The sequence below is a fragment of the Mirounga angustirostris genome, unplaced genomic scaffold, assembly GCF_029215605.1.
Source record: "Mirounga angustirostris isolate CCGP_5_RB_7025 unplaced genomic scaffold, mMirAng1.0.hap1 SCAF_8, whole genome shotgun sequence".
NCBI classification, from domain to species: Eukaryota; Metazoa; Chordata; class Mammalia; order Carnivora; family Phocidae; genus Mirounga; species Mirounga angustirostris.
In genome coordinates this window covers 7,495,630-7,520,734 of record NW_026991716.1, presented here as the reverse complement: position 1 = coordinate 7,520,734, position 25,105 = coordinate 7,495,630, and the positions used below count along the sequence as shown (strand labels likewise).

At 40.0% G+C, this 25,105-nt stretch overlaps 1 protein-coding gene across 6 annotated transcripts in view; it reads left to right on the top strand.

The window, feature by feature from the left end:
• Positions 1 to 25,105, top strand: part of CDKAL1 (CDK5 regulatory subunit associated protein 1 like 1) — a 662,439-nt gene that overhangs the window by 436,484 nt on the left and 200,850 nt on the right. For all 6 annotated transcript variants that reach the window (XM_054505708.2, XM_064597101.1, XM_045866302.3 and 3 more), the window contains one exon: positions 3,249 to 3,394. In XM_054505708.2, coding sequence (XP_054361683.1) covers positions 3,249 to 3,394 — 146 coding nt within the window. The remainder of the gene's footprint in view (positions 1 to 3,248; positions 3,395 to 25,105) is intronic.

Genomic DNA, 25,105 nt, shown 5'->3' with positions numbered 1-25,105 from the left:
GCAAGACTGTTGAATCACAGACCTGTACCCCTGAAACAAATAATACATTACATGTTAATAAGAAAGAAGATAGTAGGAAGGGGAAAATAAAGGGGGGGAAATCGGAGGGGGAGACGAACCATGAGAGACTATGGACTCTGAGAAACAGACTGAGGGTTCTAGAGGGGAGGGGGGTGGGAGGACGGTCTAGCCTGGTGATGGGTATTAAAGAGGGCACGTTCTGCATGGAGCACTGGGTGTTACATGCAAACGATGAATCATGGAACACTACATCAAAAACTAATGATGTACTGTATGGTGACTAACATAACATAATAAAATAAAATTTAAAAAAAAAATGCACTCGGATAACACCAGGAACAGTTGCTGAGGAATCAGAGAGGAAGTAATCTCTGACACCAGAGAACCTGTAACTAGAAGCTAAACCTTTATTAAAAATAAAAGAATTTTGAAGGGTGAAGAAACCAAAGGGTCTTTAGCCAACATGTTGAGCTCTCAAGAAGGGGAATAGAACTAAAAACAGAACCAAAAGTATGTACTTTGTCTCTTTGGGGCACATTAATCTATGTTAAGTCATAACTCCTTTAGTAGGAGAAATACAGACTTTAATTAAGGGGCCAGGTTATTTTTATTTTGTTTCTGGTGCCTACCATTCTAGAATTGCAAAGTCTCTAGTATGAAGCTGAAAGTCATTACTAGTGGTAAGTCTTATTTGAGAGCCAAAGGGAAAACCCACCAAATTTATCCTACTTGTTTGCTATTAAATTTTAATTTATAAATTGTCATACTGTAACAGGGCAGTACTTCATCCAATGCAGTATCCTGCATGTAGTAGTAGTAATAGTAGGCAGCCGCCCTCAGGTTTCCGGGAGAAACTGCACTCCCCTTCCTGGCCCAGGGTCCTGGTTGCTGGGAACCCCATTCCAGTCTGTTGTATGAAAATTAGCACAAGTTAACTCTCCTTCACTTACTAGCTGAGGGAACTAGTTCATTGCAAAGCTGTTCTTTTTAGGTTCCCTTAGGTTCCCATTAATCTGTATGAACATGTGTGACCATGAACTTCAGATACTGTGCAAGGAAGAAGAATATTGGATGACTTGTCTATTGAGGGCTTACAGATGAGCACATACGGAATTATCTTGTTTTATCTTCCCTATAGCCCAGTAGCCCTAGGAGGTGGGTACTACCACTGTCTAGGTTTCACAGATAAGGAAACCAAGGCACAGAGGTGGAGTGTGGGATTTCATCTCCCAGACTGTGTTTTTTGCTAAGGGGTCATCTTTTATCACCGTAGGTATGTTGAAAGTTAGTGAATGCAGAATCCTGCCCCTTTAGAAAACAAGGACTTTTCTTATACTGTTTGTGAATCCTGATATTCAGGCATGAAAGCCCTGAAAGGTACAGAAGCATAGCGGAAAGCCAGCATATTTACTATCAGGTACGTAATGCTAAGTGTTGCCTCGCACAGCCTCAGACACAATGGTTTAACGCCTACCGTGTAAGGGTAGGAAGAGCCTCCCGGCTAAAAGCCCAGCCAAGAAATATAACAGTTTTGTGAACAGATAATACGTTAACTGGTTACTTTTCTATTAGATAAGAAACTCTTCAACTCCAGTTCTAATGGGTATGTCTATATGTATCTATCTGTCCATATATATATATATATATATACACCTATATATATATAAAATAAGGTATATATACCTATTAATTTCTAATAAAGTATGGATAAAACATATCCATGAGTAATATTATTGGGCTGTTGAATTTCTTAGTCCGAAGGGATTTTTTAAAACAACTGAGGCGCTATTGAGAAGGTGACAGATCTGAGTTAATTGCTCTTTTCTTCCACGTGCCCTCATGGTCGCAGTGGGTAGAAAGAAAGTGGAGACACGCAGGGCGTGGTTGGTCCATATGCATGACTGACCCCTGAATAACTAGGAGGTGACTCTTCGGAATTAGCTGGCTCTCTGACTCCACATAAGATCCTCAAAATACTGTTCTAAGGATGAAAATGAAGTAACAGATGTGATAACACGGTCCTTTAAAAACCAAAAATCACTAGTCACGTGCAAGTTACCCCAGAGCAGCTCCTTTCTCAACACTCTTACTTTTGGTCTCTTTGTAGGCGTCCTCTCCCTGCCACCACCCCCTTTCTCTTTCCCTCCTCTCCTCTCCTGCCCCTTCCCCAGCCCTCCAGTGGGTGAGCCTGGAGTGGGGCAGCAGAGAAGGGCTAAATCAGTCTGTTTTCTTACTGCTTTCATAAATGCTCACATTACCACAGCTCTCCTTCCGTTGTTCTTCTCCCTGCCCACCTTTGTATCCTCTGAGGAATTTTATAAAGCACCCTCTGGTTTGTCTCACTCTGGTTTGCTCTGACTTGACCAGCTACGTTCCTCTTGCTGTTCTTCCCTTCTTCCCTCTTCTACATCTGGATGTCAGCAGGTGACCTGTGGCCAGCAGGCTGCTTTGGTGTGTGACGCTGTCTCTTTTGCATCGTAGATGCTCAAAAAATACATGTTCACTGACTAGCTGAGAAAGAAACAGGTTATACATTCCTTCTCCTTCGGTATTTAAATAAAAAAAAAAGGTGTTGGGACGCCTGGGTGGCTCAGTCGGTTAAGCGTCTGCCTTCAGCTCAGGTCGTGATCCCAGGGTCCTGGGATCGAGCCCCGCGTCGGGCTCCCCGCTCTGTGGGAAGCCTGCTTCTCCCTCTCCCACTCCCCCTGCTTGTGTTCCCTCTCTCGCTGTGTCTTTCTCTGTCAAATAAATAAAATCTTTTTTTTTTTTTTTAAGTGTTGACTGGCCTTAAGTCTGGAGATTTTATTCAAGTACACAGGATTATAGAGCCTTAACTGTTTAACTATTGCTGTTTCTCCTGCTAACTAACGTAGCGAGGCAGAATATAAAACTGCCTCGGGAGTTTTAAAAGGGAGGAGTGGTGTTTATTTTGAAGTACTCAAAAATCTTGCTCTTTAGGCATTCCATGAGTTTACCTTCGTTTTGTCACCTAAGAGAGACAACGAGCATGAGGAAATAAGTCTTGTGTGGAATCCTCCGAAAGTCATGTTGAATTTTCAAATGTCATCATAGAGTATTACCTGTTAACGTTTGCTCGAAGAGCCCAGCTGATGGGTCTGTTTTCAGCTATGTTTGTTTGCTTGCCCCTGTGGGTGTTGATCTGAAGGAAACCATTACCTAATTCCTTAAAATGATTAATGTTTTCTCCTTCCATTTTTTTTTTAAAGGAAATGGCAAAAATCCTTAATCATCCCCGAGTCTATGCCTTTCTGCACATCCCGGTCCAGTCTGCCTCTGACACTGTCCTCATGGAAATGAAACGAGAATACTGCGTGGCTGACTTCAAAAGAGTAGTGGATTTTCTGAAAGAGAAGTAAGTCTGTTAGTACTTAAGAAAATAACCGTTCCTTTTTTTCTTACAAAAGCATGTGGCAAAAATGCACTTATTGTAGCCACAATTAAAGGTACCAGAGAGAAGGCGAGAGTTCTGAAGCTTTCTGAGCCCTTAAGTTTCCTTAGGGACCCTTGATGTGGTTTCTTCTTATATCTACCTCCCATCTGTGCACGACACACCATTAATTTGTGTAAGATTGCCAGTCTCTGTAAGGTAGTGTGCATTGTGATCATTTTTATACCTGACCTAGTAGATGAAAACAGCTTTGGTTTTGCTTAAATCCCCTTTAATGTGGCTTCTTGAGGTGGTGAGCTGGTTCTGATGTGGAGATAGGCCAAATCATGTCACTACAAAATAGTTAATTTTCTACCGAGTAGCATTTTTTTTTAAAGATTTTATTTATTTATTTGAGAGAGAGAGAATGAGAGAGAGCACATGAGAGGGGGGAGGGTCAGAGGGAGAAACAGACTCCCCGCCGAGCAGGGAGCCCGATGCGGGACTCGATCCAGGGACTCCAGGATCATGACCCAAGCCGAAGGCAGTCGCTTAACCAACTGAGCCACCCAGGCGCCCTACTGAGTAGCATGTTTTGAAGAGTATTTGGAACATCTTTGCTTTTACACGCTTATCCCTGAAGATTACTTGAAGAATTGTGATTTATAAGGAGGTTTTAGGATTCTGTTTTTCAAGGTTGAAATTGCTGTTGACCAAAATTAAGGCGTATTTACACAATCTTAGACATGAATGATCATTTTGTTTCCACAGAAAACACTTGCAGCCCATAATTATATTCTTCAAAATCCTACTTATCATCATCACCAAACATTGACTGCCTTCTGTGATTATACAAGGCAGGAAATAGTAGGGCTGGCCAAGGTCATACAAAACCTTCTCAAGTCTAGGGCACTGTTCTCCCCTCTGGGGATATGTCATTTATCTTGGCATATTTGAGGCATGGGTCTTCCTACTTCCCATAATTTTTTTCCTCTGTTGTTTTTCTTAATTAAGTTACAACTTTTTATTTCCATCTTCTTGTTTATAATTATGTATCTTTGTACCATGTCAGAGTGCTACATGGATGTGATTGCTTTATACAAATTGTAAGCAATTATTTTTTCCACCTTCAATTAGTGACTTATCCTGACTACATAGAAATCTTTTAAAATCTTTTTCTTCTATTTACTTTCTCTTTCCTTCCTCATCTTTCCTGTATGTCTTTCTAATTTTTTTTTTCACCTCTAGGCATTTCTTGATTTTCCTAACCACTAGAAATAAAGACATTTGTGTGCAGTCAAACAAACACAGCTAATTGTTCAAATATTCAAATCAGTGAATAGAAGGCATATTTATTCTAGGATTTCATAATTATAATCATTAAGTATATACAGTCTTCAAAGCAGAAAACAGAATAATGACAGATCTCTACCATCTATAATACTTTCTGCTCTTAAAGAAAACTGAGGTCAAGGCTAAAGAATAAGAATTTTTATGTTAGATGTCTATTAAGTTGCCCGGTATCCCTCCTTTGCATTTATTCTAGCTTATTGTAGGTAAACTTGTCTCATATGAGAGAGTTCTTTTGGGCACGTTGGCACTGGTGAATGGAATGTTTTTCAAAATTGCAAACATATTGTTGCACCTGTGAAATTTCTTGCCTCTTGCTTATAACTAGGGTAGTAGCAAATAATGTGCACAATTCATACCTGTTGCACAAGATTTTGCCAAGTGTAGACATGCATCCTGTTGTGCAGAATAGACTAGAACACTTTCCAAGTGCTTTGTTGCATTAATGTGATTCAATGAGGTAAGGAATCAACACCTCTCTTTCTCCTCCACTTGGGTGAGTGCTGACTCAGTTGTTTGGGGGAATTACTGTGGCTACCTAACTGGGCAACAATTTCACAATAAGTTCTAGCCTTTTATGTTGTTCCAAAGATGGACCTTTTAAATCTGTTGCATCTTGAACAGTTTCAACAGCATCCATGAGGTAGAGAGAGGTCAAAAGATGATCACATCAAAGTGTTAGAGAATAGTCTCTTGCCTTTATTCATGGGTTAAACTCATTTTCCTTTCTTTGGATTCTGAGTTACCCTGAGGCATCTGTGTAGCTTTTCTAGAACTATTCTACTGTCTGGAGGATCCCAGAACCAAGTGCTGTACCCGAGGATCTCCAATATTTCCAGCACTGGAAATACCAGGGATCCCTGGAAGGATATTGGAGATCTCTGGAGAAGACACCCCATCCCATAACCCGTCCATCCACAATGTCAGTTTCAAGTGGTATGATTCACTGGCGTGGTAGAGCATGAGTCTAGATAGCATCTCTAAGCATCTGTAACTCTTTATTGGCTATGCACAGTGAGGGTGAAAGCAACCTCGGTATACAATTCCATACTTAGATTATAACTTACAGGATGTATTGGAAAAATGTAGAAGGCAGACAACATGGTATTCCTGATAAAAGTTACAGGGACTCTTTGGAAAGCAAGAAGAAATTAAATTATGACTGCTAATAAGGTGATCCTTGCATGGTTTTAGAGAGCTCATCAGAACCGTAAAGTTCTGTCTTTTGTCCAGTCTGTCCTGTTGCTTGTAGGAATAGTACAGTGCTCGCTCGCTCGCTCACCCCGTGCAGACAGTATAACCCACCTTTGCTCTTCAGGGAAAAGGGTTCCTGTCCTTTCGGGGAAGTCCACCCATTCAGGGAGGAATTTCCAACTGCAACAAACATTGAGAAATAAATGAAGTCTTTTTAGCAGGCTTCCGCTCTCATAGTTTGCTTACTTTTCCTATTAAAAAACGGCACAGCTTTATGCCAAATAGATTAGCACTTATAGGAAACACCAAAGTTTCAGAGATTTCTATAGTAGAACTGCTAGTCTGGATAACTGATCCAGCACAAAGTTGTTTTGGCCAGCGTTTTATCAAAATTCAGTAAAGTACTGTCTTTTTTAGAAAGAGGGCCTTATACCGTCATTTTGCTTTTGTGCGTTCGTAAATCGACCCTGATTTCAAATGGTTTATTTCGTGCTCTCCTCTTATATCTGCTTTTTAAGCTCCTGTCCTAATGTCTTGTTTCCTCTGAAGCTTCTGAAGCCTTTTTCTTTTTTCCTAGTGAGCCTTTAACAACTAAGAATCTTGATTTTTTTTTTTTCCCTTCACCAATAGGAGACTTATATATTCATGTTATGAATTAGGGATGGGACATTTCCTAACCCGTCGCACCAAAAAATCCAATTTTGAAAACAACCTATCGCATTGAACACTGACCTCCAAACTGTGCGCTGCAGGCTTTTAAACTACGAATTCAGCGATGTTCATGATGCCGTATCTCTGAGACACTGGAGGTGAAACCTTTTTAATGTTTTAGCTGGGAGCAACAGAAGTTTACTTACGAGCCAGCCTGAGGTTGATTCATTATTCTCTTCAGTTGTTCAAAAGTTGGCAGCGATTACCATACCAGCAGCTGGATTGAAGATAACCTAGCGGTGCTGGCCCATGCTGGGGCATATGGGAATTTATTAACTCACGCAACCTTTGCAAAGAAAAGTGTCTGAATTACTTAACATACTAATTTAAAACAGCTGGTCCTGAGCAGACAGTCATATGACTAAAACTATTCTATTCCGATTGATTAATCCAGTTGGAAGATTAACTAAGTTGATGTTTTCATATGAACAGAGAAAATGGTTTCTTGAACCATGTACTGCAAGCGGCAGGGATACGGAAGGAAGCCACCTTTGCAAAAGTGCATTTCTGGTTTCAGGAAGATTTTTGATCAATACCTCATAAGAGTGACTACTTTTATTGATTATCCCTGAACTGGTTTTTCTGTTATCTTTTTAAGCTATTGGTGGGATTTTTAAAAAAAGTATGAAACTTGAATTGTTTATTTTTATTTTTTCATGTGATTTTGGAAGAGTTAACTTTCCAATGAGAGGATTTCTCACTTTGCTGTTTTGAGGGTGATATAATTACGGTTCCTAGGGCCTTGGGACCTTGGCCGTAGACTTTAATTGGGCCCTCCTCATTTGAGCAGCATTGAATTTACACAGTCACTCCCCAGCATAAAACCACACATTCACATAAATTCAAAAAATGACAACATGCAGAGTTGTTCTCTCAGGCATATGTTCTCATGTTAAGTAAAAGAAACTCTGAGTCCTCAAATTCACACATTAAAGTGTGAAAGAACTACGTAAGAATGTCCTATTGATAGATACATTTTAAGACATGAAACAGTTTGTATATTAAAAGATCTATTTGTTTTCGGAGATTATTTTGTTGGAAGTCCAGTGGCCTTTTGGTTTATGCCAACCAGACCTTAAACTTGGGAGACAAGATCCATCCCCCTCACTCGATAAATACATTTTGAATGAACTAATGACCAGTTATGTTTTTACCTGCAGGTTGCATAGATCTTAAGTTGTGCCTTAACGGTGGCATCTTTGTGTGGACTTCCAATGCCATAATATTATCCATCTCAGAATTTGCCGTTATCATCTGTCAGCATGCTGTGTAATTCTGGATTAATTTGTCACATTGCCTACAGAATATTAACCCTTGAGCGTCATGATATCCATGCACACCCCCAAGCTTCCTGCACCCAGAGATTGCCCCCGTGAAACGCCACAACCAATAACTAAGGAGCACTCGGGGGAAGGGAACCTTTTAGCGGGGAGAACTCGCTGGAGGGGAGGTGGCAGCCTTGCAGAGAAGTTCTGTCCTCCGATCTCTCCACTGTATACTCAGGCAGTGAAGGGGCACAAGGGCCCAAAGTCGGGGAGGTGGCTTTGGCAGGGTGATTTCTGTCAGTGAGTCCCAGAGTTACCTCGTACCGCCCAGCCTATCCTGTGACCTACTTTTCCAGTCTGTTGGGGGTGGGGGATGGGGAATGCTAACTCATTAACATCCTGAGTTCTTTTTCTTCTTTTTATGAGTTTCCAGTCATCCACATGTCCGTACTGGAACACAATCTGATAAAAGACCAAATTGTGCTAAATTTGTATTTTATTCCATCTTTTATATCTAGTTTTATTCCTAGTGGCTTGGAAACACAAGCAACAGTTGTCAGAACAGAAGAAAAGAAATTGCAAAAACAAAACAAAAAAATGATTTGGCGAGGACTAGGTAATTAAGTTTCTTTCCAGATGCGTTCCCAGATGTGTTTCTGTTCACTGAATAACCACCTCCCAGATAATTTAGGCAAAATACTTCCCTCAAAGTTGTTTTCTGGCTTTATCTCATCATTTCTAATATCTTTAACTAGGTTGTTATTTTGGGTCTCCCTAAGGCCTTGCTCACTATTTTATCTCTTGTCAGATATCTTTCTGAAGTAGTGACGTTCTTTCTCTTTCTCTGTCTCCCTTGTTACGTCTACATTTATTTCAAGAAAATGAACGTGCATCATTTGAGCAGTTATGTAGCAAGAAAAACATTCACTTTTTCTTTTTTACCATGGTATTATATTTATATTTGGAAGATACTGACATCCTGTGCTAAACACCATATTATTTTGGGATTACCCTAAATGTGATTCATTGGCTTGAGGTAATTACATTTTCTATTGATTTAGCTTTACGTTTTCCGTCTAGCCCGGTCAAGAGAGAAATCTCATCATTCCTAATCTCTTTCTACCTTATATCTTTCCTTTATGATACGATTGTGTTATTCCCTTCAGAAACAGAAGCTACCTTCCCTTAATCCTTTGTACATTTTCTCTCCATCTTATTGTAAACATAAGGGTCAAATCACATATTGTGAAATCATATACTGATAGTGTTTCTCCTTTCATTGATAGAGTGCTTTTCATATTCCACAGGGCTCATGTATTATGTCATGGTGTTGTCACAGAAACCCAGCCAAGTATGTAGGATAGGTCTTTTTAATCTGCACTTTTTAAAGTGAACATCAGGGTTCACACTGGTTAAAAGACTTGGTGAGAGCCCACAGTGATTTAATGCATAATAGAACTATATCTTTGGTTTCTGCTGTGTAGCACTCTTCCTGCTGATTCTAATAATATGGATTTAATCACTCTTTTTTTATTTATCAGTCTTGTGCTCAGCACCGTAATAATGCAATAATACCAACACCAGTAGTAATATTTAATATGGTAATAGTAATAAAACCAGTAGCTAATATTTTTAAGTTTTACTTTTGTGCCCAGCACTGCTATGAAGACAGTGGTATAGAGTAGTTTATTCAATCCTGAAGTTCCAAGGGTGTTAAGTAATTTTCCCATGGGCAGGTGGTCAGTGATGGAGGCTTGTGATTTCTGAGCCAGAACTCAGTCATCGTGCTGTACCCTTGTTCCAGTCTAAGGCATGTCAGTCTAGCGATGGAGACAGTGAGGTGGACTCAACAAATACTGGTGAGGTAAATTACAGTGTGTGCTGAGGAGGGAGGGTGAGGAAGGTATCCATGAGTGTCAAGGATGGCTTTTGCTATTTTATCCCAAGATGTAGTAGAAGATGGTATGGTTAACCAAGAGGGGAAATGAGAAGAAGGAGGAACTGGAGTAGAAGACATGAGTTTGGTTTGGGACATACTGAATTTGAAATGCAATTTAAAGTAGAAATGAATTTGAAAAGAAAATCTAGGCGAGAGCCCCTGCAGGCTATACAAAATACAGGCCAAGAGCCCAGGAGGGAGATGGGGATCTAGAGCTAAGTGTGTGGGAGTAATTAGCTTTTAAGTGGTAGATGAAGCCGTGGGTGATGAGATCATCCAGGAGATAGAAAATGGCAGGCTAGGAACAGGGACTAGGGGACACCAGTATCTGAGGTATCCTGTGACAGAGGTTGAAAGGGTGGGGTCAGGCCAGGGTAGGAGGAGGCACAGGAGGAAATGACACCACGGAAGCCAAGGGACATAGCGGTTTTAGGAAAATGAAAATGGTATGGGTCAGCTGTCAACTAGAGTTGCCTCTTGTAAGCAGGCACTGGCCCGGGAGCTCTGGAGGGGAAACAAAGTATTTTTAGATTGTTTTCCCAATACCGTAAGTGTTGAAGAGCTGTTGAGATACAGTATTGTCTCCTGCCCGAGCGGTCCATGTGGTCCTTTGTTGACTGCATTCCCGGTTCCTAGCACAGTGCTCACTTTGTCCTCTTCCGCCCCGTTTGCTATCCTATTGCTACCCAGCATCCGGGGGCAGGAGAGCAGGAAGCAGGCACACTGTATTCATCCAACGAGCGGTATGCACTCTGGAACCAGTGAGATTAAGGCTTAGAGTAATATTTCTCAGTCTAGTTTAATTAAAGTTCTCTCTTCATAAACAAGAAAATGCCCTGCTCTTTGCAGAGAAACTGATATATTCCCTTTAGTAGAACGTCATCCTCTGCATTCGTAGAGATTCTGTGTTCTGGGAACTGCTGGCTAATAGCTAACAGTGATTATAAGGCAGTATTTATTGAGTGTATAATATGTTGGAAGCAATGTGCTAAGTACTTTATGTAGATTAGCTCATTTAATTTTCACAATGGCTCACAACAGATAGAAAATATTATTACCCCATTTGACAGGTGAGCAACTTAAGTAACACAGTGACTTTGCCCAAAGTTACTGTGCTAATAACTTGTAGAATTCAGACTCACATGCCAGCCTGTGAACCTCCAAACTTTTTTTCATTGCTACTATGGCCTCTAGCCTTTCCAGGCTTATTAGAAATGTTAGGGACGATCATAATTTTCTAATTAAGGATTGTAGTATATTATTAGAAAATTTTAAATTATACATACCTTCTTCCAAAAATTTACTCTTTCTGTAGTCAGTATCCCCTCCTTTTTGCTTTCACTCCCCATCCAGGTGGAAAGTCACTAATCAAGGGGATGATAAAGAAGCTGTGTTTGATGGTCAACACAGGGAGACAAACTACAAGTAGATAATGACTGGTTTATCTGTAACAACATCTTTAACCAAAAACTGCAGAGTGTCTTCATGAAGTGTGTGTACAAGTAAAATAAAATGCTATACTAACGGTTACATGTGGCAAAGCTATTGTCCTACATAATCTGCTGTGTCGCAAAAACTTTATAAGTCCTCATTTCTACGTCCTTTTATCCTTCCTTCCTGGAACCAAACATATTCAGTATCCAGCTCAAACTCCCTCCCCTAAACAGCCTTAGTTCCTCACACTGATCCATTCATCACTTGCTGCTGACACAAGGAGAGTCTGTTATTGGCCACTCTTACCTCCCATACTCATCCCTATCATTGTTCTCTGATGGACATTTCCTGAGGCCTCCTGATTATCTAGGACCTTATGTTCTTATCAGAAACCAGGAAGAAATCAAGGGAGCATATACAGTGCATGTAGTTTGGAATGTTGTACGAGACTTTGCAGTAATATCTGAAAGGCACCATAACTAAGTCAGCAGCAAACAATAGGAAAAAGACTAGGTAATATAACCCATCAGTGTTTTTAAAGATTGAATTTTGGATTATTAAGATCTGACCAATTTAAATTCTGGAAATAGGGCCAAAAAATTATTGTGAATTAATATAAATTTCAAAGGAGCCAAAGTCTTCCAATTGTTCAGCTAATACTTACTGGCTATAGACTATATGTCAAGAACTTGTTAGGTGTAGAATATTAAGAGCTAAGTAGAACTTGATGACTGTCTTCTGGGCACTGACATTCTTAAATCATGGTTCATATTATACAAATACTTATAGCCATAATGTTTGGTAAGTGTAGTAAAACCCCAATATTAACTCTAGTATAGGGGGGCAGAGTGTAAATGTTTATTATAGGCTTTCCATGGACAAGAGGAAAATACTGAATTACAGGTCTTACAGAAAACCAGTCTCCTTTCTTTAGACAATTATACTTTATTGATTTGATTTTGTTTATGATATAAAATCTACTGTAGGGAAAGGCTTTACCTCGATTACACACACGTATGTGTATATATGTATATTTGTGTGTATAAAAGTTGTAGTTTGGTTTGTCTCAAAGTGACAGAAAAAAAGTAATGGCATAAGAAAGTAGAAGTTTTTCAGTCATGTAAATAAAGTCCAGAGCTATCTGTAAAGCTGTAATAAGGCTCCAGTATATCAGGGGTGCAGGATACAGCTCTCATCTCATGGTCCCAGATGTGGTACTTCAGCTCTAACCATCAAATTTGCATTCCAGTCTGTAGAAAGGAGAGGGACGAAAAAGGATATGTGTTCTTCCCCTTTAAACCCTTTTTGAAAGTTACACATGTCACTTTGATTTTATCTAATTGGTCAGAACCTAGTCACATGTCTATACTTAGTAGAAAGAAAGGCTAAGCAATGGAGTCTTTAATTGAAGTGGCCTTCTGCCCATCTGAAAACCTGGGGCTCTGTTGGAAATAAGGGGAGGTGAGATTGGAAAACAGAAGTCTGCCACAGTCTCACCCTTTTGGCCGCCCTTATTACTACATGCAGAGTTTACCTTTGTCTAAGAGGGAAAACCCAAGCCCCATCTAGTTACCCTGTCCTTCTGTACATGCATGGTCTATGGTCGATGCTCTCTCCTTTTCAGAAGGTCCAAAGTCCCCATTTAAAGTGGAATAGAAATTAGAACATAATTTTTAAAAGTCCCATTTAAAAATGGGGGAATGGGACTGACAGATGAATGGATAAAGAAGATTGGCCTCAACCTTATGCCCTTCCACCCCGACTCTGAATTTAGCGATGACTTCCTGGAAGCCATCTGAAACACTCCTAATCCCAGTGCTGCCGGGCAACTGGGTCAGTATCTGATGGGGCACCTAATCTATCTTAGATGGTGATGGCCTTGTAGTGAATGCTTATAATTGCTTTGCTTGGCTTTTGCAAACTTGCACACCTCAAAATCACAGGATTCTCAGCCAAATTAAATTATAACTCACAAACACAGAGAGATTTTTCTTAAATCTCAGCTTGCAACTGGCTACTCCTAGTCTGAGTTCTTTGTTGCTAAGAGCAATAAGAAGGAGCAGGCTAATATTTAACATTCTGGATTTTTTCTAGCACTTCTGCCTCTGTGGACTTAGTTGACGCTTGGTCTGGCTACCAAGGTTCAGCAGTTGACAATCTGACCAAACATTTTGCCCAAAATAGAACATTAATTAGCTTTCCGGTCTGCAGCGAGAGTATCAGGACGTGCTGCACAGCTGAACTAATGCCGCACTTTTAGATCCTGTCACTTGTCGTATCAACTTCAGATAGATTTGGTTTGGGCTCTGAATGACCAGAAACATAAAATATCTCCAACAAAGTAGGTGGAAAACCCCAGAACATTTAGTAGGTAGTCGTCCTGCACTTGGTGGGATGGTCCGCGGTAGCGCAGACCCAGGATTCTTTCTTGTTGCTTAGCTGTCCGTGAGTTCCTGGGTCATGGTCCATGGTGACTGCTTGCAGTCCATCCCTCAGGTCGGCATTCCAGCTAGCAAACAGGAGGAAGAGAAAGGTGCACCTTACAGCTCCTGTCTTGGAGTTGCACGTGACGCTTCCACTTACTGTCTCTTCGAGTAGAAGATGGCCATCTCTAGGTGCCAGGGAAACCGGGAAATAATAGGGTCTCCCAGACGTCCGTGTAAATGGCTGAAAATCTGTTTCTGTGGGAGAATAAGGGAAGGGAATGGAGGGACCTCCTACAGTCTCTGCCACCTCATGTGCTTTTTAAAATGCTCTCTTGTTACAGTTTGAGAACTGCCCCTAAAAGGGATTAAATCTATTTTGATCAATGAAACCAGCCGTGCCTTGAAAATGAACAGATTTCTCTTCCCTTATTGTTTGGAGCAAGATGGTTTTAGTCCAGCCATGTAAATAAGACAAAGCATTAAACTTTTTTTTTTTAGAAAATACCATTTTAGTTGAACTGTGCAATAATGACTCTTTTTCATATACTTTTCCCTAATTTATTGTGATTTTGTGCAATAATGACTTTTTCATATACTTTTTCCTAATTTATTGTGATTCAGTCTTTTAATTGTGTGATTAGAAAAATACATTATTCTTTTGAGGTTTTTTCTGGAAAAAAAAATGTAATTGTCCAGTTCTAACTCATCAACTGTTCCAGTTGGGTTTTCTTTTTTCTCCCTTTTATTCTTTTTTTTTTTTTTTGAATTTATTTATTTATTTTAGTGGGGGAAGGGGGCAGAGGGAGAGGGAGAATCCTCAGACAGACTCCCCACAGCCAGAGCCTGACACGGGGCTCGATCCCAGGGCTCTGGGATCATGACCTGAGACAAAGGTGGACGACTGAGCCCCCCAGGCACCCCTTCTCTCTTTTAAATAAGTTGTACTTTCAAGAATCATGATATAATTAAATTTTGAAGACCATTTTTCTACTTAGAAAAAAGTCAGATTGCATCTTAGAAAGTTTTATAGTATAATTCCCTGAATTGTACTTAAAATGATAAAAGAAACTAAATTTAACGGAAAACTCTTGAGAACTTTAAGAATCCTGGTACATTGGAGAGCTTTAAAAAAAAAAAACAGCTATTGATTAAATTTTAATGACTTTTAAAACTGTTTTTGTACATAAAAGACAATATTTTCCATTTTCCTTGGCTAAAATCTGTTTTTCCAAAAAAGAAATAAAAATACACAAATTAACAACACTAGCATAAAAATATTTACCTTTAGAGCCACAACTTTGTGTGTGTGTGTGAGTGTGTGTGTGTGTGAGTGAGTATGTGAGAGAGTGTGTGTGTGTGAGTGTGTGAGTGTGTGTACTGTATATACACACACACTCACACTAATGCTCACTCCTTTCAAATAATAATTATATTAATTTCTAATACTGAGCATTTAAAATATTCCAAATAAATAAATAGTGAAACGTTCCATATCAGATTGGCTGGTATGTAGGAAGTCATTTAATTCTTACAACCCCCCGAGCGAGGTGTTGCTGACCTCCTCCGCGTTTCACAGATGAGGAAACAGCAAGCAGGAAGGTGTACAGGTAGTGGTGGTCGAGAAGAATTTGAGTCCAGGTTGCCGAGTACTAGAGCTGGTCTTTCACTGCTGTGCTCTCTGATCGTACATGCTCTGCTCTGAGAAGTGCTGCACAAAAAATTGCTCATCGGCCAGTGCCCGTCTGCAAACTTGGCATCGATGTACAACGTTTTTACTGAAATCAAAAGTAAGCACTTAGGAACTTTCCCAGTAATTTAGCATTTGCAAGACATCAAATTTATGACATGTTTTCTAGTAACTCACTTTTGTCGTTGTGCTTTTAAAATGTATCAGTCCATAATGAATTTGAGGGAAGACTGGTTATTAACCACAGATAATTCAAGAAGCACTACTCTAAGTAGAGTGCCTTTTATGGGGTGTTAGGTTCTTTGAAATTCGTAATTTCACTTAGCTCACCCAATAACCTTGCAAAGTATGTGGTGCTATTTTTATGTCTTAGGTTGAGAAACTAAAGATCAGAGAAGGAATATATGTGGTATATCTGGAATTCAAAGCCTCATCTTTATTCTGTAAAATATAGAAACTATATTCTCCTGTCCCTAGTGACATTCATATTATAACATTTTTTTAAGATTTTTAAAAAAAATTTTAAGTACTCTCTATCCCCAAAGTGGGGGTTAGACTCACAACCCCGACATGAAGAGTCCCACGCTCCACAGACTGACCCAGCCAGGCGCCCCCACAATGGAACATTTAATTACCTATGTAAATCGGTTGAAACCTTTCAAGACATTTTTTTTTCTTGTTTCCCAGTTATCTTTATAAAAGAGAACTTAGATTGAGTAAGTAAATTTAAAAATTTTGAAGACTCCTTAACCCTAAAGAGAAAAATACAACATGGTCATTTATTAATCCTTGTTAAGCTATTTTTTCATTGTGACTTATTAGAGGCAATTTTTTAAATGTTTATTGGCAGCCATAGTTAATAAATATTACTTAGGATGAACAATCCAGATCTTTTTGCCGCTATTTCTAATTGTAATGGCAGGATGTGAGTTAGCATTCCTTCAGTTTCCTTGTCTGTAAGATAAAAAAGATGAGCTAAATGATTTTAAATTCCAGTCTAACTAAAAAATTCTGTGGTTTCTTTACCTTTTCTTAGCTTACTCCTGATGAGTTTTATTCTTTTCTACTTTGCAGTTACTGCCGTTCCGCAGAAACCCCTCACCGAGCCTGTGTTTACCTCTGTTACCTCAGTGTTCTGTATTTTTGCTCACGGCCCACTTTCTGTGCAGAAGGATCTCCCCTGCTGCCTGCCTCCGCTTTCCCCACTGTCCTTCCACTCCTTGATCCTCTGGACTGGTTTCTCCTCATGTTCCTTCATTATAGCTGCTCTGGTTAAATCCAAACTGTGGACTCCAGCAGGCAGCCTTCCATCTTTCTTTTTCTTCTCTCTTTCGTTGGCCAACCCTCTCCTCCTTGAATCACCTTGGGTCCCAGCCCCTCCCTCCCAACATCCCTCTGGCCCTCCATCCCCGTCTTCCCTCCATCACATCCATCCGTCTGTCTGACTGGCTTCTGAATGAGAACTTTCCATTTGGGTCTCCACCTTTCATATTACTCTTTCTGCCATGCTCTTTATCTTAGTAAAAGTCCCCATTATTCATCCAGCCAAAGCAGAGGCACTTTTTTGCTCTTTGGACTTGCCTCTTGCCTTCTCCCACCCAATCTAGTCTGCCACCAGGTCCCATGAATTTGGTCTGCCCAGTGACTCACGTCTACCTCCCCATCCCCATTGTCGGTGGCTCAGGGAGAAAGTTCCTTTGAATTGTGTCACCTCCCAAATCCCTTCCTCCACTCCAGGCTCACTCCCTACAATCCACCCTTCTTCCCTTCATTGCCAGAAATGTTCTTTCTGAAATACAAACCCTGTATTTCTTTTACAAAACTTCTTCCATGGCTCCCTCATTGCCTCCAGCGTAAGAAAGATTAACAGCAGCAGTTACTCCCCCTACCGCCCACCATTTTGCAGAGTATTTTACACACAAAACCTCCTTGTAGTTCACTGCTGTTATGGTGCTTACCTCGCTGTGCATGGGTGTATGGGTCTCCCCACTAGGGACCTGCCCCACGTAACTCGATGAGGCTTTTCGTGTGTGCGTATCTCCAGCACCTATAATAGTGCTTACAAATACAAACCCATTACATCTTTGTTGAATGAGTTCTGTTGTTGTCATCGTCAGGCTCGCTTGTAGGATGGGGGCGTCCTGTAGAGTCTTGCAGGAGAAAAGCCTACAGGAAGCAGGCTGGCTTGGGAAGAATATAGTCCCAGGTCAGGTCAGGGGAACCAAAGGTCCCGTGACGCATCGCAGCCACCTCTCTCCAGTCCTTAGGACGGCATCGTCACCTGAATATAGCAGGACTCGGGAATGGGCAGAAATGCCTGCCCCTGTGGTTTGGTTCAGTGCAGACAGCCCACTACTAGCAGCATCCTCATGCACCATATTTTCAGGCAAAATAATTGTATTGCACAGAAAATAGTCTTGGAGAGTCACTTGCCTTCCGTGCTCTGGTTTGTCTAATTCTTCACCGCTGACCCTTTACTGAAAGACTGTGATTCTTTCGTTATTATCGTAAGACAGCTTGCTCTTCCAAGCCATCTGTATTTCTTAAATTATCAACCTTCACACAGCATGATATCCTGTGTTTAGCAGCAAAAACTATTCTTTTTAATTCCCTTTCTTGCGTGTTTAGTTTAAAACATATAAAATTTAATTTAGTCCCTCCACTTCTGAGAGGTTTTAAAGGGTGTAAACTGAGGTTACAAACACTTTTGGGTCAGGTTACCGATAGGAATTTGACATTTATATGAATAAGAATAATACCGAGAGTTACAAAAGCTAACATAGGATTGCAGGGGCTATCAAGCTCTGTGCTTGAGGCCATGAATTGATTGCCAGCAGGGGTCAAACAGGAGTCTCTGCTTTCTCTGTCCAGTCTCCCTTGGGGAAACCATTGCAGCATTTGGTGCACCAGCAGAAAGGGCAGAATGAATTTACACCTTCTTCAGATAAATTGCCAGAATATTCACTGCTTAAGAGATATGTGGATTAATAGAACTTCTTATTTAGACAGCTCAACATAGGGCCCACGATTATTTTTCTAGAAATAATGTCAGCAAAGAGAACTAAATCTAATAATTTCGCCAAGCATGTGCAGACAGTCTCTGTTTGGTCCACACTGTGTGTTTTAAGATAGGGTTTCAGAGTTCTGTTTTTTTTGCTATAAGAGCTGATGAGAAAAATAAAGACAAGATGATTCCAAGTGAACTGATTTGCTGTTAATTACCTAAAACAAAGTGCTAAAACCAAAGTTGATCCTTAAAGTATAAATATCTATATGTTGCAGTTTTGCTCATGGCTATTTATTTTATGTTGCCTTAAAAGAATGTTTTTTTGTAAAAATGAAATCCTGAATGTTACTAAGCACTGGAATAAGCTTCTAAAAAATGGAAGTTATATTTAAATATAAAATAGAAGGATTGGCTACCTTTTTGCAAAGATTATGACATTGGATGCTTTTGGTGAAGATTAACTCTTAGGTCAAGCAAACCTTTAAGGGACTAAAATTACACAATAAGCTTTTTCATTTTTATTTTGTTTTCAGACGTTACTTTTTATTACTTATTATGGTGAGTTTTTTCTTCGTGAGGGTAGGATATGAAGTCTTTTTGTTCAGTCCTGTCTCGTAGGTCATTTAAATGAAGTCCTATCCTCATATAATGTTGTTCTTAGTGTATGTTCTTAGTGGCCAAAGTGTATGTTCATAGTGGCCAAAGGGAGGTTATACCCAACCTGCTTTATTTTCTCTCTTTTGCTCTGTCATCTGTATGTTTGATAGTTGTTGTTGGTTTTTTTTTGTTTTGTTTTGTTTTGTTTTTAACTACCTGGTGTCAGTTGTCATCATCCAGTTATTCCCTTTATTTTCTCTCCTCTCTCTTACTTTTAAGAGAAACTATTTATCCGCGTGCCTGTTTGTTACAGCACTGTGAATACATTACATTTTTCTCCACATGGAGATCCCATGTGGTACTCTTTCTGCCGCCTTGTCAGGTACTGTGTATACAATTAGAGTTCCTAAAGGAGTGTGGTTCTGCATTAGAAAAACAGACTGGAGGCTAGATAGCATAAATATTACTGATTTGGGCTATGATTACATATAGGAAATTTAAATAACGCCTCGGCCAGGAGCCTCCGAAGCCCCTCTCTTGTAGCACGGCCTACGGCTCTGCTGTTGTGAGGGATGAACTGCTGTCTTGTGTGCATTATGGAGAGCTTAAAAATATATATTTTTTCTTAATTAGATACAGGAATCATTATGCATACAACGGGAAGTGGAATATAAGCTGTTAAAGCTGATGTTCAAAATGGTTCATATGCCAGCAGGGCCACTAGGAGATGCTAAATAACAGTACGGCCCATTTAATTTACTTGTTTCAACCTGCACTGAGGAGAGAAGCTTTTAAAAGTTGCTTCTGGCTTAATTTTTACCTTCTTTCAAAGCGTTGTATTTAAAATGGCCATTATCTCATTTTTTTCCTTCTTTACCCAATAAATGTTTTATCTCCACAGTAAAAATAGCTCCTCTATTCCCAATATCCTAAATGACACTGTCTCAACGTTTTAGAAGCTATGCTGCTAGCCTTATCAGAAACAAATGGTTTTTTCTCTTTTCTTCTTTCATTCTTTGCTCCAGAAAGCAAGCAAGCAAGCAGGAAGGGAGGGAGGGAGGGAAGGAGGGAGGGAGGCAGGAAAACAAATTAAGGGAGATATGAGAAAAAAAAAGTAAAGGATGAGAATTTAATTAATATGATCATAACACATGGAATTAGAAGACAGCTTGGAAATCATAGCCCTGCCTTCCCTCATTTTTACCCAAAGCCCAGAAAAGTTAATTTTTTTTCCCACATAAATTTAATGGCCACATCAGTCTCTGGTTTTCCTTAGCACCACCCAGCTGCCATGAAAGGCTCATGCTCTCAAAATGTCAGACCGAATTATATAAGGTGGTTGTTTTGGAGACAACCCCACATCTTCAACTAATTTCTGCAAATTTTGACAGAAAGGAACTCTAGCAAATTCAAAGGTACTATGATGTCTAAAAAAAAAAGGAGAAAGAGAAGAATGCTCAAGCTTAAGTGTTTTGTGAACTCAGCCACTTTGGTAGAGATATTAAGTGAGGTGCTGTCATAATTTTCCTGCAAGTGAGAACTTTTGTGTGGGAGTAATCAAAGTCAGAGCACTGATAACAGAGATTTTAATTTAGCCCAGTAATTGAGAACACAGGTGTAGGGTCAGATAAACTAAGTTTAAATCCTCTCTAGTTTTGTGATATTGACCTGTTACTTAACCTCTCTGACCTTGGTTTTCTTATCTGTAGAATGAGGATAACAATACCCTTCTCATTAAGGCAGGTGAGAGGGGCGCCTGGGTGGCTCAGTTGGTTGAGCGACTGCCTTCGGCTCAGGTCATGATCCTGGAGTCCCGGGATCGAGTCCCGCATCGGGCTCCTGCTCGGCAGGGAGTCTGCTTCTCCCTCTGACCCTCCTCCCTCTCATGCTCTCTGTCTCTCATTCTCTCTCTCTCAAATAAATAAATAAAATCTTTAAAAAAAATAAAATAAAAAATAAAAAGGCAGGTGAGATATTTAAATGAGATAATATGCATTAAAGTAGACAGGACAGTGCTTGGCACTCATTACATTAAATGATTGCTATTTTTTTTTTCCCAATAATAACAACAAAACACCCCTACAACACAGAACACAGTCATTGAGCGATACTTAAAAAATAAAGAGATTTGATACGGGTTAGGTAGAAGCCAGTGCACATGGCTTATATTTAATCTAAAATATATAAAAGATTAGTGTGGAGGAAGAAAAACACACTGAAAACATTTTTCTGTTTTATTTTCTTTCTCACAGATTTTTATAAAATCTCTCCTTAGGTTAAAAGTATAGTTCAGTTGGCAGAACTCATCCAGAAGATGGGGGGAGCAGAATGAATATGCAACAGTTACACATTAGATTGATTTATTTATTTGAGAGAGAGAATGTGTGCATGTGCACAAGCGGGCCGGGGCGGGGGGGGAGACTTTCAAGCTGACTCCCCACTGAGGGTGGAGCCCAACATAGGGCTGCATCCCACAACCCAGAGATCATGACCTGAACCTAAATCAAGAGTCGAAAGTTTAACGAACTGAGCCCCCCGGGAGCCCCTGCAACAGTTACATATTAGTCAAGGTTCACTAATGTCTCCAAGAGTGATGCTATCAGTTGGGGTTGAAATTAGACACTTTTCCCCCCGACCTGAGTTCTCATCGCTGTTTTCTAGTCCTTTCTTTATTCACTCCACACCCTAATTCAACCCCCAGTAGTGCCAGTCTTCCAAACATTTTATTTTAGTCTTTCCTCTTCCTTATAAACCTTTGCTTTCCTGGAATTCCTCACAGTCCTTGTCACTGGTGCTTAATCCTGCATGAAGTCATTTCTGTTGGAGAGTCCTTGGGTGATCATGCCTGTCAGCTTCTTTCCTAAATAAAATTAGCATTCAGCTGGGGTCTTGTGATATCTTAAAGGAAAAGAAAGCATAACAAAGAATAGGTTAGGGACTCTGAAGGGCCAGTGGGCAAGATAGTTGTGCAGAAAGAAATTTCAGCCCCTGTTGCCCCTGAGCAGAAGTTGTATGTTTTCATGAGGACCCACCAACACATTTTAGAAAAGCTGCCAGTGTATGGAATGGTTCTGACTCCCGGCACTGCCTCCCCTTTCCTAGGTCCCCACATAGGACATTTTGTTGCACGGAAAATCAGAATTAATTTTCTAATCTCTGGAATGGTGTAAAACATTATCTTGTTACACAATTTGTTGAAGAATTAATACATCAAAATATCGTCTGGAGTCGTTCCACAGGTTCGTGCCTGTTGCCACAGTTAATTTTGAGCATGATTTACAGGGGGTAAATGATCTTTAAGACTCTTAGGGCCTGGCCACTGCCCAGAGTCCGGGGAGATGTAATCAGTTTCAGTTCATTCTAAACAATAGCTGGTGGCGAGAACTCAGGTGAGTGCTGGGTTGACTGCGCCCAAACTGTTGACTTAAGTTGTCAAGAGAGCTTGACTCATAGTTGGACCTGTCACCAGTTTGGGTCGGCTGGCTTAGCTGTAAACCATTACCAGTAAACTAGGCTTCTTGCGTGTGCGAGGAGGGGGAGGATGATCCCCTCCTGCTCTCACTGCAGCCTCCGCAGCCTGGCTCACGCGCTCTCTGACTTCTGCTGTGCGGGGGCTTCAGCGTGTTCCTCGCGTGCGCTCACCTGCAGCCCCGGTTACCCAGCCGCGTGCCTGTGGGAATGCCCGCAACTGTGCGCTTTCCAGTCTTTTCTAACTTGTGTTGGTGGTATTTAGCTCTGCAGCATTTCATGATTTTCACGGGGAACTCACATCTGTCCAGTGTATTTTAGGCTAGAGCAGAGCAGGAATTACATTGCATCAGCATTAATCATCCTTGTTACCTTCTGATTAGATCATTCAGGTTAAATACTGGTTGAAAGAGTGATCTAAGGTTGAAAGCATGAGGATAAACGTGGGCAAAGTATTACCAGTTTGTTTAATGTGAGGTTTTTTTTTTTTTTTTTAAGTTTGAAGGTGTTTCTCAATACGTAATTCAGTTTTTTTTCTACCTTTAGCCTTTGAAAATAAGTAGTAGCAATTTAAAATCTAGACACACACACAAATGAAAATTTGTTACCCCTTGGATACCAGTTTAAATGTGTTTACTCTGAGGTGATTTAAAGCCCTAGACAGGTATGTTTCTTTCAGTAGGTCCGATCAAACAATGCCTTAATTTAATGGTGAAGTGCTGTGAGGAACTGAATCTCAGGGCACTCCAAGGCGGCGTGACCTCACACCCTCCTGTTCCTACCTGGCTGAGTCTCAGGAAGCCTTGAGCGTCTGAGTTCTGACATGGACAGCCCTTGTGTTCTTTCTGTAAATTAGTTTTTGGTATGGAAAGCCAGAAAGCTCAAGCCTTTTAAATACATACTTCAAGTTGATTTTCTTCCTTCATTTCCTTATCAACTTCATAGCCTTGTCTCTTCCCTGTTAGGACTTTGAAAGTCTTTAAGTCACTTCAGCGATTTGCTTCTCAGTTATGGATGGCTCCATTTTCTGATGACTGGAATGTTGTTATCAAGAGAATGTCTGCTAAACATTTCCCTGCTTCTTATTTTACTTTCCAGTAGTTTAGTTTTCATTTGTCTTAGAGCAGAGTGCAAATTTTCACGAGAATAGGAACAATAAACAGAATGGCACAATATATTTTATTTACCATGGGTCATACTCATTTCGCTTTTCCGTGGCAAAATGGGAACAGATCCGTCATGACTCATTCATTCTCCCCCATGTCATTCATGTTAACGGGGTACGTTAGTTACTCACATGGTGTGACGCGGGAAAGGAAAGTTAGTTGTTTTTCTTTGTTTTACATGGTATCTTCAAATGAGGGAAACGGTGTTCAGTTGAAGAATGTTTCATGAATTTTAGTCTGTGGCATTTCCTTTTATGTTAATATGTAAATAAAAAATAACTTGATGGTTATATGTTAACCAAGAAAGTAATTATACATTTTTTCTTGTATTTATACTTGCTGGGTTTCGCTTGACTTTGTGAGATGAGAATAAATTTGAGAGATGAGCCATTAAAAAGTATAAACATTAGAAGCAGTTTTCTTTTCCTGGGACAATGTATGGAGCATTTGGATATGTGACATGAGTCTGTGATTTTAACTATGAACACAACTCATTTATTTATTCCTGCACTCAGGTATTGGGTAGTTTGTAGACAAATGGGCAAACTGCAGGATTTTTAAAAATGCATTTGAAGAAATCAAGAGAAAGAAAATTAAAGTAGAAAAAATAAGATGATGCCAACGGTGAAGTTATTATCTAAACCACATGTCCTCTAGTCATATAAGCCTGTCTGACTGGCACTGAATATTTGACAACAGGCTTTGTAGAAGCCAGTGCAAACACAGAAATACTATCAGTTACACAATTTACACAAACTGTGGAGGATTAAAAAGTCTGCGCTCAGGAACTTAGCTGTTCCTTAATATTGAGACTGCCCAAAAATTCTGCTATGGCACTTCTCCTAACACGCCATGTCCTTGTCGGCGGCCTGTGGAAGCTCTCTGCCTCTTTTTTATTCACTGTAGGTGAGACAATGTCAGTCACAGTTCAGAAAAAATCCAAGTACAAAGTCTTCTCACTGTCTGGTTTAATACGAGGAGAAATTGAGACCATGCTTTAACCGGTCCTCTGCCATTACTCACAGCTGTGTTATCGATAAATCGTAGATTGCAGGAAGTTTAATATGGTATTATCTGAAGAATAGATAGATGTATTTTGAATAAAGATGTATTTTGTTGCCTCTTAAAGATGGATCGACAAGCTTTAAAAGCCCACTTCTCTGATAGAACTTTGATCCTTACAAAGTTGATGTGAAAGACCATTTTAAATCACTTTACAATTGGTTCTGGTTAATTGTCAGTTGTACAATTAGTTACCCCATTCTTTCCCCTCCCCAAAATTCTTTTTGCTTCTTGGATTATAAAGCTGGGCTAAGATAATATCTTTTATCATTGTAATTAATAGATACACTTTTTCTGATTAAGCATACTCTTATCTATATGCTTTTCTATGTATTCTCAGTTCAGTTTTTCTTTTCTTTTTTTTTTTTTTTTTCCCAGTTCAGTTTTTCT